Genomic DNA, 15,606 nt, shown 5'->3' on the forward strand with positions numbered 1-15,606 from the left:
TCATTTCCCTTAACTCTGGCAGAGGCCTTTTAGTTCTATTCTACCTAACTTGGAGACCACATGCAGTGCCATTCTGGGTAATCCACAGTTCTTTATATTTGACCGAGGAATAGAAACCTCAACTGGAGCCATTATCAACGTTGTCATGAACAGGATTCAGACAATTTTCCTTTATGGATATCTTCCTAAGTAAAAATGGCTGACTCCTGTTCATGACAGAGTGGATAGTCACAGTGATTTCACTTTACATGTGTTCTTTGACCCCAAATTCAGCATACCTGACCTTTACAGTATAGCAGGAGAAGGGTTGGTACACTGGAAAAAGAGACATAAAAGCATTGACTAACCCTACTGTGATTTTATGACAGTATTTTGAGTGTAGATTTAGGTAAACACGATGGTACAGTTTACCATAGAAAGCTTTGTAGTTGATGCATAGTCTTTCCAAATCAGTAAGGACTTCTGTGTGTTAAGAACATTCTCTGGCACATACTAAAGATTAGTTAAGTATTTTGCAATTATATGTGTTACTGTTAATATTACTGTTATTTTAAAAGAAAAGCTAACCAACCTTTTTAGGATTTGTTACTTAACTGGATCAAAAACTAGTGCAATTGTAGAGCACCTGGGTGGCTTAGGCGGTTAAGCATCTGACTCCTGATTTCAGCTCAGATCATGATCTCACTATTGGTGAGATCAAGCCCTGCCTTGAGCTCAGTGCTGTCAGCACTGAGAAGGAGGGAAAGGAGAGAGAGAGAAGATGAGAAAGAGAAAGAGAAAGAGACAGAGAAGGAGAAAGAGAAAGAGAGAAGAGAAAGAGAAAGAGAAAGAGAAAGAGAGAAAGAGAAAGAGAAAGAGAAAAAAAGAACCTCGCCCAGAAGAAAAGTAAAAGACCCTCTCCCCCTCCCCCTCCCCCTCCCCCTCCCCCTCCCCCTCCCCCTCCCCCTCTCCCTGTCTGTTGCTCTCCCCCACCCACCACGAGTACTCATACATGCACTCTCTGTTCCTCCCCCACAAACGCATGCCCTCTCTCTGAAAATGAGGTAAACATTGTTTAAAAAAGAACTAGTGAGATTTCATCCTTGTGATACTGATATTTGATGTAAACTTTTTTAATTTTCAAAAGTTTTAAAAATTCTGTATTTTACAGATAGTAGCAGTGAATATAGATGATATAGATGCTTTTGAATTAGTTTATTCCCTGCTTTTCTCTTTGAAAGCAAACATTATGTGTAATTTGTTTTATGTATTATGGTATGTATATTTGGTTTGGTAATATGAAGAAATCATGTTTACACGTTTAGTAACCTTGACATCAGTGTTAACTTTTTTTTTGAGTATTGTAAAACTAATTTCCACATACAGCATTTTGCGTATACATTCTTTTATATGAGGTTTAAAATTTACTTTGAAGTCCAACCAGAGTATTAATTTTAATCATTTAAGAATACAGATCAAAAGAAAACTTGCTTATCTTATCAGTGAAAACACATTCTTTTTATATCTGTGATTTTTATTTAAAAAAAAAATTTTTTTTAACGTTTATTCATCTTTGAGAGACAGAGTGAGACAGAGCATGAGCGGGGAAGGGGCAGAGAGAGGGAGACACAGAATCCGAAGCAGGCTCCAGTCTCTGAGCTGTCAGCACAGAGCTCACTGCGGGGTTCGAACTCACAAACTGCGAGATCATGACCTGAGCCAAAGTCGGACGCTCAACTGACTGAGCCACCCAAGCGCTCCAATGTCTGTGATTTTTAAAAAGTTACTTAGTCAATATGATAGCTATTACATTTTTATAAGTAGAAATAAAGCTATTGGCAGGAATTTTCTCATTTTCGTTTAAAATCCATAAAACCAACAATATTGACTATTATTAGATGTTTAAGTTAATGGTTTTTAAGATATGTTAATTAAGTGTGAATAAATCCAGGGCTAAAATTCATTTTATATCCTTTTTCCTAAATATATGTAGAATCAGAGGAATTTAAAGTAGAACCAGAGGCTATAATTAAAAGTAATTCAGATAATGTAGTTCTAAAGGCTTGTTTTTAAAATCCTTTAAATCTATTTTATAGTGTTAACTTACTTAGTATTCTCGTTACTTACAAGATACATATCTGACTGGCTTTTGTCCATGTTACCATAAATGTCAAACTAATGTTCGTTGACCCATCAAATTTTTCTGCTGGTAACTTGCTCTCTAATTTGGAATGGACTTTTCCCTCTCTAACTTCATGATAATGTAGGTAGGCTCTATTACACATTTTAGCCCTCATATATTATCAGAACTTGAAATAAAAAGAAATTGTGATAGTCACATTTCCAAACATAAACATTAAGTAGTATGGTTAAATAGAGTTTTCTACTCAATTTTTTAAACATTATTCAATAATTTGTTCTCTTTGTCCTATTACAGAGACTTTAAGAAAATAAAACATACATGAAGGTGCAGATTACAGGGGCAAAAGAATGGGGGTAAAAAAAAGGATTTGCAGAGTATAAATTATAATTAGACTAATAGATACAAATCGTACATGGATAGTACAATTAGATACTATGGGTCAGAGATTTGCCCTCTGATTTCATTCACAAGCTATGAAAGAAACATTTGACCACTTAAGTTAGGCGTTTTCATTGTGGACACTGTTGACATTTTGGGTCAGGTCATTTTTTGCTTTGAGGTGCTGTCGTGTGCATTGTAGGAAGCTTAATTGCCTCCTTAACCTCATTCCACTAGACAGTTGTAACAACCAGAGTTTCCAGCCCTTGCCATGTATCTCCTGGGAGGGCAGTAGCCCCTGCTTGATAGCATTTGATTTAAGTTATTCACAGGGTCTGAAAGTAAATACAGGGCACCTGGGTGACTCAGTCGGTTGAGTTTCCAACTCTTGATTTCAGCTCAGGTCATAATCCCAAGGTTTTGGGATTGAGCCCTGCTTGGGATTCTCTCTCTCCATTTGCTCCTCTTTCCTGCTCGGGTGTGCTCTCTCTCTATATATATAAAAATAAAACAAATAAAATAAATACAATCTCTTGCATGGTTGAAGTATGGCTCTTTTTTTTTTATTAAAAAAATTTTTTTTAACCTTTATTTTTGAGAGTGAGGGAGGGAAAGAGCAGTGGGAGAGGGCTAGAAAGGGGGAGACGGAGGATCTGGAATCGGCTCTGACATGGTGAGCACAGAGCCTGACGCGAGGCTCGAACTCACAAACCATGAGATTGTGACCTGAGCTGAAAGCAAGAGTTGGATGCTTAACCGACTGAGCCACCCAGGTGCCTTAAAGCATAGCTCCTTTTGATATTAGACTGGACAGTAATTTTTCTTCAGAGTGTCCGTAGGAACTCATGGATATAATGAATAACATTCATTATACTTTAAACTAGATAAATTTATTAATTTTAAGTGTATTTTTAGTGTCAGTATTTAATACTTGCTGATAATAGCATGTCCTAGAAAATTCAGTCAAAGCTAACCTTGGCATGATAGAGGCATGGAAAACAGTATGAAGTGAACTAGTCACTTGAGTGTTTGCCTCTCTAGATGCACCCAGGAATAGTGTTTAAAGTGTCTGCAAGAAGAGATGGACACTGTGGTTTTGGAAATTAATCCTTCTTAAATATTGTTCCCTTCATCGTATATATTGATAAGATTTTAGACGTCAGTGATTTAGAAATTACATTCCCTGATGTGCCTGTATTGTGGCCTTTTTAAGCTCTTATTTAAGCAAGACCTTTCTGCCTTACTTGTAATCATTGCCCATCTCTTTTTCACTGTTGGTCTGCTAAACAGTGTACCCAAGTCCAGACTTGGCTTTCTCCTTGAGGAGAAAAAGACAATTTCTTGTAAGAATTATTTTATCCAGGGGTGCCTTGAGTGGCTCAGTCGCTTAAGTGTCCTACTCTAGGTTTTAGCTCAGTTCATAATCTCACCGTTTGTGAGTTCGAGCCCCATGTTGGGCTCTGTGTTGATAGCTCAGAGACAGCTTGGGGTTCTCTCTCTCCCTCTCTCTATGCCCCTCCTCTGCTCCCACATTCTCTCTCTCAAAATAAATAAACTTTAAAAAAACAACAACAACAACAGCTTTATCCAATATAAAGGTCTGCTCCTTTATCCAGAGTTTTTGTCATCTTACATGAAAAATATTTAGATGATAGCTTTTATTATTTCTATGTTTTTTCATTAGTATGGTAACAATTTCATCCATCTCTGTCCCTTCCACTTTTTTCATTTTAAACTGGTCTGTTGAATCCTAAAGTATGTACTGAATGTGCCTTTAAAAGACGTTTTGAGCTGGAAGTAAGATGGTCTGATACTTTTGAAAGTACATGGGAAGTTCTCATCCAAATAGAATGTCTTCTCACTTTGCTAGGATGGGAATTAATTGAGTGCCAGAGCCTAGGCCAATATTTTGTCAGAAAAAAAATCTTTTTTAATCGTATTGTAAGTAGAATTTTGAAAATATTAGCAATAAAGAATGGCAGATGTTTAATGTAGGTTTTGGGGACATGTTTTGATCTGTATAATTATATACATAAGATCTGTAGTCTATTGTATTATACGTGTTAAGATGTAAAATAACACTATGAACATTTGATGATATACAGTTTTAATAAAATAGCTTTCTACTCGAATAGCTAAAACACAATATCTTTGTGCTATTCTGGTAGTTACAGTTTTTTAAATTTATTTATTTTGAGAGAGCTTGGATGAGCAGGGTAGGGACTGAGAGCAGGGGAGAGAGAGAATCCAAGCAGCCTCCATGCCATCAGTGTGGAGCCCAATGTGGGGCTTGAACCCATTAACTGAGATCATGACCTGAACTGAAATCAAGAGTTAGACGCTTAATGGACTAAGTCACCCAGGTGCCCCTGGTAGTTTCATTTTAAGAACATCTTTTATGTGTAAGTTCTTACAGGGGAGGAGATTTGAAGATGATCAAGGATTGAGAATTATCTAAATGGTTTAAGTTTTTGGAGTGTAACAGGGACTCTTTCCATAAGTAGGGCACTAGCACTAGAAATGTAGGTTAAAACAAAAGGTTGGTTCATTTGGTTACATAATTCTTTTCTGAAGGGAAAAAAAAGCCTGGTCCTTAATATTTTTTTCTGAATTGTTTTAACTAGTGGAGGTGTATGGGAAAGTACTCACGTATAGGTTGATGTCAGTTTTTAGATAGCTATCTATATCTTAGTAGTCTGAATAGCACTCAGAAAAGATTTGTAAAGAAGGGTATATAACTTAGTTCTAAATAAATTGTTTCATTTAAACTGATTGTGAACATTGAATTAATTTGTTCTTTTTCAAATAAATTTATTGGCAGAACTAAGTTCAGAAAACCTCAGAACCTGCTTTAAGATCATCAATGGTTATATCTTTTTATCATCAACAGAATTTCTACAGGTATGGTTTAGTAGTTTCTGCGTTGTAAAAATTTATGTAGTTATTTGATTGTTGCTCATTTGAAATCAAGAGGTACCTTTTACAAATTTTAAAGATCGCTCTATTACTTTAAAGAGAGAAAAAAACTTTGTAAGCACTGTAAGGCAGATAGGATGCAGATAAATGTATCCTTATATTTCTGTAAAAATCAGTAAAGCAGTGAACTGTATTTTTCTTTTCTAAGCTTTTCCTTTTTAAGAGTTCTAATTGAAACTTTATATGCTTAGAACTTAAGTATATAATGCACAAATAGGTGATAGTTCCACATTGAATTTTTGCCTTTTTTAATACTGCAAATGTATTCATATGTATATTTTGACTTCTGATTGAATTTCAGACATATGCAGTAGGTCTATGTCAGTCCTTTTGTGAGCTGCTAAAGGAAATTACTACAGAAGGTCAAGTTCAAGTGCTCAAGGTATTGTCCTATGTTAAATGAATATTGTAATTTTTCCATCTGTATTTTGCAAAATTGGACCTTCATTTGGGTTTGGATGATTGGCAAGAAAAGTACTAGACAGTTTTTTCTTTTAAAGTTATTTAATTTCTCTGACACCTCTGAACCAGGGATCTCAAACTTGAATGTGCATACAGATCTCTTGAGGATGTTATTAAAATGCAGATTCCACGTTTCTGACAAGGTCCCTGCTGATGGGACCCTAATCAAGGCCCATTCCTCCTCCCCCATTCTGAAACCTTACTTTGTGTAGCAAGGCTTTAAAATGTTTATGAATTGTAAACATATATTGGTAGCATGTGATACATCTCACTGCTCCAGTTGGTTAGCCTACTTTTAGGAAGAAATTTTATTATAATTTAGAACTTTTAATTTGTGTTGGCTATCATAGTTACACTACTAACTTGTATAGATTGTGTATAATTTAGAATGAATATCAAATCATTGTGTTGTATACCTGAAAGTAATGTATGTTCTATGTCAGTTATACCTCAATTAAAAAAAAAACTTTAAAAATAAACTGAGTTAATCTTTATGCCTTATATCTTTCCAGGTTAAAGATCTTTATATGTTGCATATAATTGTGTATAATTAAGAACAGGCTCCGAGTTGTATATATTTATGTACTTAAGATATAACTAGTATCAAATATATATATTTATAAACACATAGGTGTTTATAAATATAGTGAAATATATATATTTATAAACACATAGGTGTTTATAAATATATAGTGAAATATATCTTTACATGTACACGTATGTGTGTGTATATACATAATGTTCACATGTGCTCTGTTTGTACTTCACAAGAATGTACATCCCCTTTTTATCCCCCTCATTTCTTAGCTGTGTTCTAGATCAGATATGGTCAGATATGCAAGATGGTTAGGTGAAGTGTTAATTATCATAACAAAGTATGATTTATTGTATGGAAACCATGGCATTTATTTAGGTCCGAAAAACTATATGATTTCCCCCCAGTGAAATAAAAAGTGTTTGCTCAAAGAGGTCCATTTTAAGAAAGGTACAATTGACCCTTGAATAAGTCAGAGGCTTAAGTTGGTGACGCTCTGCACATTTGAAAATCCAGGTTTAACTTCTGAATCCCCATAAACTTCTAATAAACCCTGCTGTTGACCAAACGCTTATGTAAATAATCCATTAACACGTGTGTTTTAAGTTTATCTGTATTATATACTGTATTCTTAAAGTAAGGCAGAAAAAATGTTATTATGGGAATCATATGAGATAAAATGAAAAGAAATGAGAAAATGCATTTACTGTACTATACTGAAAGAATCTGCATAAAAGTGGAATTGCACACTTCAAACCCATGTTGTTCGAGAGTCAGCTGTATGTAACTAATGAAAGTAATTGTCATACTAATCCACAGTGTAAATGGGGGGGGGTTACTAAGCGGGTAAATGTGCAGATGGTAAAATCCTCTGTATTAACCACTGTGATAGCTGCTATGCTTCGAATAAGAGTAATTATCAGTGTGAACTTACTGAAGCATCATAATATTTAAAGTGTTCTTCAGACATTTATTGTATACACGCACTTGTAAAACTCCAGATATCCATGTTAATATGCTTATTGATTTTACTTTCATATTGGTTGCATTTGATATCTTTGGTGATTATTCATTTATTCACCAAGTGGGTCAGCAAACTTTCTGTAAAGTACCAGATAGTAAATGTTTTAGGGTTTGTGGGCCCATAGAGTCTTTGTCTCAGCTATTTGTATCTGCCATTATAGAATTGAAAGCAGTTATAAATGATATGTAATTGAATAAGTGTGGCTGTATTCCAGTAATGCTTTATTGATAGGGTTATGGTTCATGGACATAGTGTGCCAACCCTTGGTATTGGTATTTATTGCTTTCTTCTACTAGGCATAGGTGATAGGAAAACAGTTTCTGCTTTTTTTTTTTTTAATTTTTTTTTAATGTTTATTTATTTTTGAGAGAGAGAAACAGAGTGTGAGCAGGGGAGGGGCAGAGAGAGAGGGAGACACAGAACTGGATGCAGGCTCCAGGCTCCGAGCTGTCAGCCCGGAGCCGGACGCGGGGCTCGAACTCGCAGACTGTGAGGTCATGACCTGAGCTGAAGTCGGAGGCTTAACCGACTGAGCCACCCAGGTGCCCCCAGTTTCTGCTTTTAACTCATTTTGTTGGAGGGGAGTGGCAAGTAAACAAAACAGTCCCTATTCAGTGTTATTTAAATAGTGGTTTTGCATTAGAGGTTTAGTAGGGGTTTATGGTTTCCAGATAAAACACAGGTTTTTAATTTGCAAATTATGGCAACCTAGGTTAGGATGAATTAGACAAATACCAAGTTAAATAACACAAAGAAGTGAGAAAGACTAAGAGCAGAGAAAATACTGTGATGATTGTCTATTGAAGGTGAAGATAATGGTGGTATTTAAAACATATAGTAACTATAAATTGGAAGGTATCCTATGCCGTAGTACTGAGGTTTTCACTTATCAGATGATCAGACAAGGGAGGTACCGGATCATATCATTAAGGACTATATATATTTCCCAGGGCCACTATACCAAAGTACCACAGTGTGGGTGACTTACAATAATAGAAGTCAACGTATAATAGTAATTACGTTTCTCATAGGGTTCTACGTACCAGAAGTCTAAAATCAAGATGTTGGCGCGGCCAACAAAATATGGCAAAACTCTGGTTTTAATTTCATATTTATTTTCTTTCTTAGTATAGGGTTACAGGGTGAGAATGTGAGCCACAGTTGGAAAAGAAGCATTGGGCTCTGAAGGGGTAATTATAGGAATCTGTGGCTTATAGAGACCCTGGATGCCTAAGGCCTGGTCTGCTGCTATGTGTTTTCTCAGTCCTCACTCCCACTACTTTCAAAGGATTCTCTCAGCTGCAAAGATTTTAAGTAACACTGGACATGTTGTGTACAAAAATGTTCTTGCGAATTTTTAATGCATTTATGCCCTTACCAAACTGATGTAGCAGCAATATATAATTTTACTGAGAAACTTCATTTGTCTTAGGTAATCCTAGCCTCATCTTTTGCCTGGGTGATAATTTCTTCCCCAGAACTAGAAGATATTTAAAAAAAAAAAAAAAAAAAAAGTCAACACTGGGCCTTAATTCTACCTGAGGAAAAAATGACTGGCAATATAGGAGTGAAAGAAATTTGAAAGGAAATTGCCTTCTCATTTTGATGGTATCTTTATAGATTTCTCTCTCTCTCTCTCTCTCTTTCTCTCTCTTTCTCTTTCTCTCTCGGAGTGTGTGTGTGTGTGTGTGTGTGTGTGTATCTATATCTATATTTCTCTTCTAGGAGACTAAGCTTTTCCATGGTCCTAACTTCAATAAATTATGTATTTTCTTTTCTCTGAATGCATACAGTGTAAATGTTTTGGAAGCGAGGGAATCCATAATTCTTACGTTAAGGATTGCACAGTGATTATCCCTACGTCCAGCAGAAATACCAACTAAAACATACCAACTGTACATTTGCAGTGTTATTCCCTCTTGGCCTGTGCTTTGCACATCCATCTGGAGTATATTCTGGGCCTAACTTCTCTCATTTGTTAATGTAAGGAGTTGTGCCACATGAAATTTTAATAATTCGTAACTGCATTATCTGAAGTCCTCTGTGCTAAATTTTAATGGATATATTTTAAGTGATTAAGAGGTTGTTTCTTAGTTTTAAACATCTCCCAAAAAATTTGAATTGAGATGTTTTTGCTTTTTCCTGCTTTGTCATGGTATTAATAATTTCTGAAGGACAAATTTTTCTGAGGCATATGGAATGGGCATTGTGAAATTCATTTGAAAAATGATGCAGATTTTTAGGATGTGTCAGAAGGGGAATGTTGACTATTTTTAATTCTATTCTTAACGAAATAATATAATTAAAGCGCTCTAGCATGGTGGGTGAGACTACAGATTGAAGTGAAACTTGCCAGGGTTGGAATATTGGTCCTGCTCCTTCACAGCTGTGGAAGGTGAGCAGATTACTGTGTTCCTCACTTTCCATCTTGAAAATGGGCAGGAAAACTACCTGTATCCTAGAGTTGAGAGGAGGATCACATGAGCTTACATGTGTGAAGTACTCACCACAGTGCCTACCATGTAATCAGGTAGTATAAGTGTTGGCTATTTTTACCTAATTATATAATTAAGTACTTGTCCGCTATCTCCCTTCGGAGAAAGTTAGGCTACCAAACTTGTAGGCCATATAATTCATTTGGTTAAGATTTTTGGCTGTAAGAAAACCAAAACAAATCAAGTTATTCCACCTCTTCTATTGAACATTTCTTCTAAATAAGTGTTTAAAGTAAAAAATACATTACTTAAAACTTCAAAACTAAGGCTATTTACACAATGATAAAGTTTCTTTTTTTTGATCAAGAATTATATATCTCAGGGGCGCCTGGGTGGCTCAGTCGGTTAAGCAGCCGACTTTGGCTCAGGTCATGATCTCGCGGTCCGTGCGTTCGAGCCCCGCGTGGGGCTCTGTGCTGACAGCTCAGAGCCTGGAGCCTGTTTCAGATTCTGTGTCTCCCTCTCTCTCTGACCCTCCCCCATTCATGCTCTGTCTCTCTCTGTCTCAAAAATAAATAAACGTTTAAAAAAAAAAAAGAATTATATATCTCAGCTGGCTCTTTGAAATTAATTTATTTAATTCTTTCTGGCTTTCCAAAATAGTAGCATAGTCTTTTAAAAAATTTTTATTGTGAAATTACCAAATTTACTAGAAAAAAGTTTCTTTGCCTCTCCTTTTTCCTTTCATGTGAAAGGTGATATCACTGTTGGTTTTTTTTTATTAAAAAAAAGTTTTTAATGTTCATTTTTGAGAGAGAGCGCGCAAGTGGGACAAGAGCAAAGAGAGAGGGAGACACAGAATCTGAAGCAGGATCCAGGCTCTGAGCTGTCAGCACAGAGCCCGACACGGAGCCGGAACTCAGGAACTGTGAGATCATGACCTGAGCTGAAGTTGGACGCTCAGCAATTGACTGAGCCATCCGTGTGCCCCTGATATCATTGTTTCTTAATTGTACCTAATAATATTTGATTTAGTAATTCAGCACAAATCAGTTATCATGCAAGTGTACGTTAAAATATTTGTACCATTTAACAAAAGTTAAAGATTAAACCAGTTTCTTCGGACATATGGCGACATGAGTTCCTTGATAGGATATGAGTACTTGAATTAAAAATTGGCCATCTCATACAACATTTAACACTATTTTTGGGTAAACATTGCTATAACTAAACCTGTGTATTTTATTTGAAATCTCAGAGGCTAGATCTTATCATTTAATTGATGGTAAATACTAGGAGTTTGGCAACTATGAATAAATTATTTGTGTTTTTTAAATGAAGGAATATTTTAGGACAATGGTGCTTTTATGCCTGTACTTGAAAACTGAGAGAATTCTCAAAATTTTTGTCATTTTCCTATTCTCAGAGTTCCAGTAAAGCTATAATATTTAATATTAGCTCATTATTTTCATTTTTAATACCTCTAACATACTGTTTCTTAATATAGTAAGCCATATAACATTTTTAATACATTTTTGGCTAAATGTCACTGTTACACTAATATCTGACACTATCTAGAAGTAACTGCTTTATTCTTTGAAGCAGAAAATTATGTTACAAAAATGGATCAAGAGACAAGTATACCTGCTTTAGAAGCAAATGGTTAAGAGCAAAATAGACTTTATTATATTTGTGACTCAGAACAAGTTATCTAGGTGAATACAATTATATTCTAAAAATACTCAAATTTGAATTACTAACCTCTCTTTAATTTGAAATTTGTCTGTATGAATACATATCATTTTGAGTTTAGAAACTCTCTTGTCATGGTCTTATCAACCAGTAATGAGTCATGTTGCTTTCATTCACTGTAGTAAGACTTAAGATGGCACAAATATTTTTAAGGTATAATTTATTCTGTAATAATAATAATAGATCTAATATTAACATAAATACTGCACATTGCTAAGCACATAACAGTCCTCACATAAACTTATGATGATAGTACTGTTTTTTTTCCCCATTTTACAGATGAGAAATTAAATCACAAAGAGGTAAATACTTTGTCCAAGGTCACACACCTACTAAGTATTGGATCTGTAATATAAACATAGGCATTCTGACTTCAGGATCCATGCCTTTAACCACTGTGTTTGCAGTGTAAGCCTAAAACAAGAAAATGGTTTGAGTGGAAGATACCAGCTAAAAGCCTGCGTTTTTTTTGACAGATTTAAAAAATATAGTCTGTTCCAAGTATATTCAGAAAAGGGATGGATTAAAACCAAAGTGTAGAAGTTTAATTTATAATAGCAGAATGATAAAAAATAATTAGTAATAGGTAATTAGATGATTGGAGGTACCCCAGCTTATTAAACCACATGGAAAAGTACTGTGCAGCTTAAAAAGGAATGAAGATGACCTCTGTATAATAGTGTTCGAATGATTTTGAGATTATAGGCGACGACTAGTGTCTGTAATTTTCTTGTTTCAAGAGTACAGCATACAGAGCAATGGACAAATAAATTAATAAAGGTGGTTATGGAGTGGGAAGAGGGAGAGAGGGTAAAAGGTAGATCTTTCAGGTTGTATGCCTGTTGTTTGCTTTAGGTTTTGGAGTCAAATAGATGCTTTACAGGATTTAAAATAATAAAGCAGAAGTAGTTCCTAAAGATCAAAAACAGGTAAAACATTTGCATCTATTATTATGTTGGTGCCATAGCCATCTGAGAAGAATATTTCAAGTAACTTTAGTACATAGTATTTTACATGTGTATCCCTGGTGGGATACAATATTAGACCAGAAAGAAACACTCGGAAATTATAAATTGCGTTCAACAGTGTTATTGTCATTAGTAATTATTAGTATGGTTATTTTGAAACCTGTAAGTATATATGTAGAATCTTGTATTTATTAGTAAGAAACAAGTTACTGTTATTACAATCTGAGATTTTTCACTGTAAGAGAAAGATGGAAATACAAAATCAAAGAATTTATGTCAAACGCTGTAATGTTAGCTGGAGTTGGTGAATTTATGGTGTATACTTTTCGGGAAGAGAAAACAGATTTCTTAAAGCTGTCTAAGGGAAAGACCTAGAAGCAGTGTTAATCCAGTGGCATAGATTGTGGCATAGAATCCTAGAACATAGATTGTGGCCTGTAAATGTTGTTTCCTGCTGGTTGGCTCCAGAGTTGAGACAAGAGATACTCAAGATAAAATGGAGAGATCTCTTTGTGTCAGAAGGAAGAGAAGGTGGGAGTCTATGAAAAGGATACAGGAATCAATTTGAAGGAGCTCCTACTTGGCTAATGATGGGACAGTTTGAGCATCAGAATAAAACTGCACTGATTAAAACACATCACACAAGCTAGAATTCCTGAGAACATAATGATTCTCCTCCTAAGAACATAATGATTCCCCTCCTACGAAGAGTAAGTTATGATTTAAATTCTATTAATATCTGTATATTACCTTATTTTAAAGTATCTTTGATTACTTTAGTTGTCTTTAGAGTTATTTTCTTCTCTTTGGCCATCCGTGTGTACCTGCATTTCACTTGATATATACAGAATTGTTTATTACCCCTGAAATCATTAGATGGATTTTTCAAATTTTTTTTAGAATGGAAGGCAGTGCTGCTGATCAAAATGTTCGGAAGGATTTTGATCGTAGGTTTATAGAGGTGCCTTCTTCAGTGGAAATAGTCATAATTTTAGCTCTGTGGCTTTTAAGTCAAAACTGCTTTATCTTACTTGGAAAGTGGACTGTGAAATGTCATGCGTGGAAGTTAAAAAGGACCGTTCCATGGATTTTCACTTCTGAGGTTCATCATGTCCACAATAAAACCTCATTATTATTAGCAGGACCACAGTTGTACCATTGGTCAAACATGAAAACTAGGATTAATTCCAGACTTTTTCACCTTTGGTTAACTGTTCAATTGGTTTTCTAAATCTTATCAGTTCTATTTTTTTAAATTTTCTCTTTGATTCTGTTTCACAATCCCTGCTCCAAGTCTCATAATAGCATTTTGGTACATAATTTTTCAGAAACAACCTCATCTTCCATAGCTATGGTTCCTAACCTTTTTGAATACAATAATTCCATTTTAGTCCTGAAATATTTGTGGGTCCTTTATACAATAGTAACTGTCTTTATATATAAAGAAAATGCATACTGACGGCTGGTTTGTACTGAATGATAGATTTAAGTGAATTTATACTTTGAAAATCATAACGATCTAAATGTGTGATGATTACTCCTTTTCTGCACACGCTTCTATAATCTTTGGAGTTAATAATTTTTTTGGTGTAATATTTTATATGCACTACTTTCTTTGCCAGTAGTTTCTGCTCAATACATTCAGATGCTTTGACCCATCAGGTATTTTATTACTTTAATTTTCTTGATGAAGTCTCTTCCAGAGCTATCCTCACTCCCCGGCCTTCCTCTTCTGCCCCAGGCTTGTAGCTGCTTCTTGTTCCCGGTATCCCGAAATTTTACAATGATGTGCCTTGATGTCAGTTGATTTTAATTTATTGTACTAGGCACTACTGGGGTCTCCTAGTCTGGAAACTCTTTTAGAGCCTTTCAAGATAATACACTATCTTCCCTGGGGAGAGAGATGGTCAGTTGCCCAGATGTGCAGATTTGGGAATATTGGGCAATCTGTTCCATAAATAGACTTTCAGTCAGTCTTAGTTATAGCTTTTTCTATACTCTATTTTCCAAAGGAGATTCTGCTAATTTCTGTGGGTTTTGATGAAAGGTAGCAGAAGATAGATGGTGTAAATTAAGTTGCTTCTCCACTCTGTCCATTGCAACCTTAGGTTTTTAGCTCTTTGTGACCTGATAAGTCAGTTACTTTTTTAATTTCTTCTTTGTGTCTTCCAGTGTTCATCTCTCATCCTGTGGTCCTTTTACAATAATGCCCCTTCCCTTTAAAATCCTTGTACTGTAATTATAGCAGAGTATCAGGAGGGAATGAAGTTAAATGTTTGTCTAACATCAGCAGATGATTTATTTTCCATTCATAGCTAAAGTAGAGACTTGGTGGTAGCATCTACCTCTGAGATTCTCTCAGTTTACTAGTTTATCTACATATTTCCCCATCTTATTCCAAATCTCTCTCTCTTTTTTTAAATACACTTTATTGTGGTTAGATTGAATTATCTTCAGAATTTCATCTCTGGTTGCTTTTAATCAGGAGCTGTGATATCTTTTATCCTATATCTCTTAGTAGATAGAATATTGCTTGGCCCACAGAGTTTTTGTATTTTTAAACTTTTCTTTGGACATTCCCTTTACTTCTTGCTCAAAATTAGAGCATCCATGGGTATTATTTGCTTATCCTGACAGTGTTTCAAAATGCATGGAGATATATTTGATTGTGATCGTGTTTGGAGTATGCTCTTGGCAGATAATGAACAGAAACCAGAGATGCTAAAAGCCCCTCAATGCATGGAGTAGTCCTGAACAGTAAATCCTTATCCCACTCAGAATGTCAGTCATCACGCTTGAGAAATAATGCTACAAGTTTTAAGGGCAGCTTGGCTCTGCCTTGAGTCTAGTACCTGCCCACAAACCTCTTAAATGGTGTCTGGTTTCATTCTTACCTCTCCAGCAGTGGTGCTATAAGCATGGGAAATTCCTTCTTGGTCCTCATTGCTGCTTCC

At 35.3% G+C, this 15,606-nt stretch overlaps 1 protein-coding gene across 2 annotated transcripts in view; it reads left to right on the forward strand.

The window, feature by feature from the left end:
• The window catches only part of IPO11 (importin 11), a 194,925-nt gene that overhangs the window by 100,742 nt on the left and 78,577 nt on the right, over positions 1-15,606 (forward strand). For both annotated transcript variants that reach the window (XM_030321825.1, XM_030321834.2), the window contains exons 23-24: positions 5,322-5,401; positions 5,778-5,858. In XM_030321825.1, the coding sequence (XP_030177685.1) occupies positions 5,322-5,401; positions 5,778-5,858 (161 nt within the window). The remainder of the gene's footprint in view (positions 1-5,321; positions 5,402-5,777; positions 5,859-15,606) is intronic.

Source organism: Lynx canadensis, chromosome A1 (genome assembly GCF_007474595.2).
Source record: "Lynx canadensis isolate LIC74 chromosome A1, mLynCan4.pri.v2, whole genome shotgun sequence".
NCBI lineage: Eukaryota > Metazoa > Chordata > Mammalia > Carnivora > Felidae > Lynx > Lynx canadensis.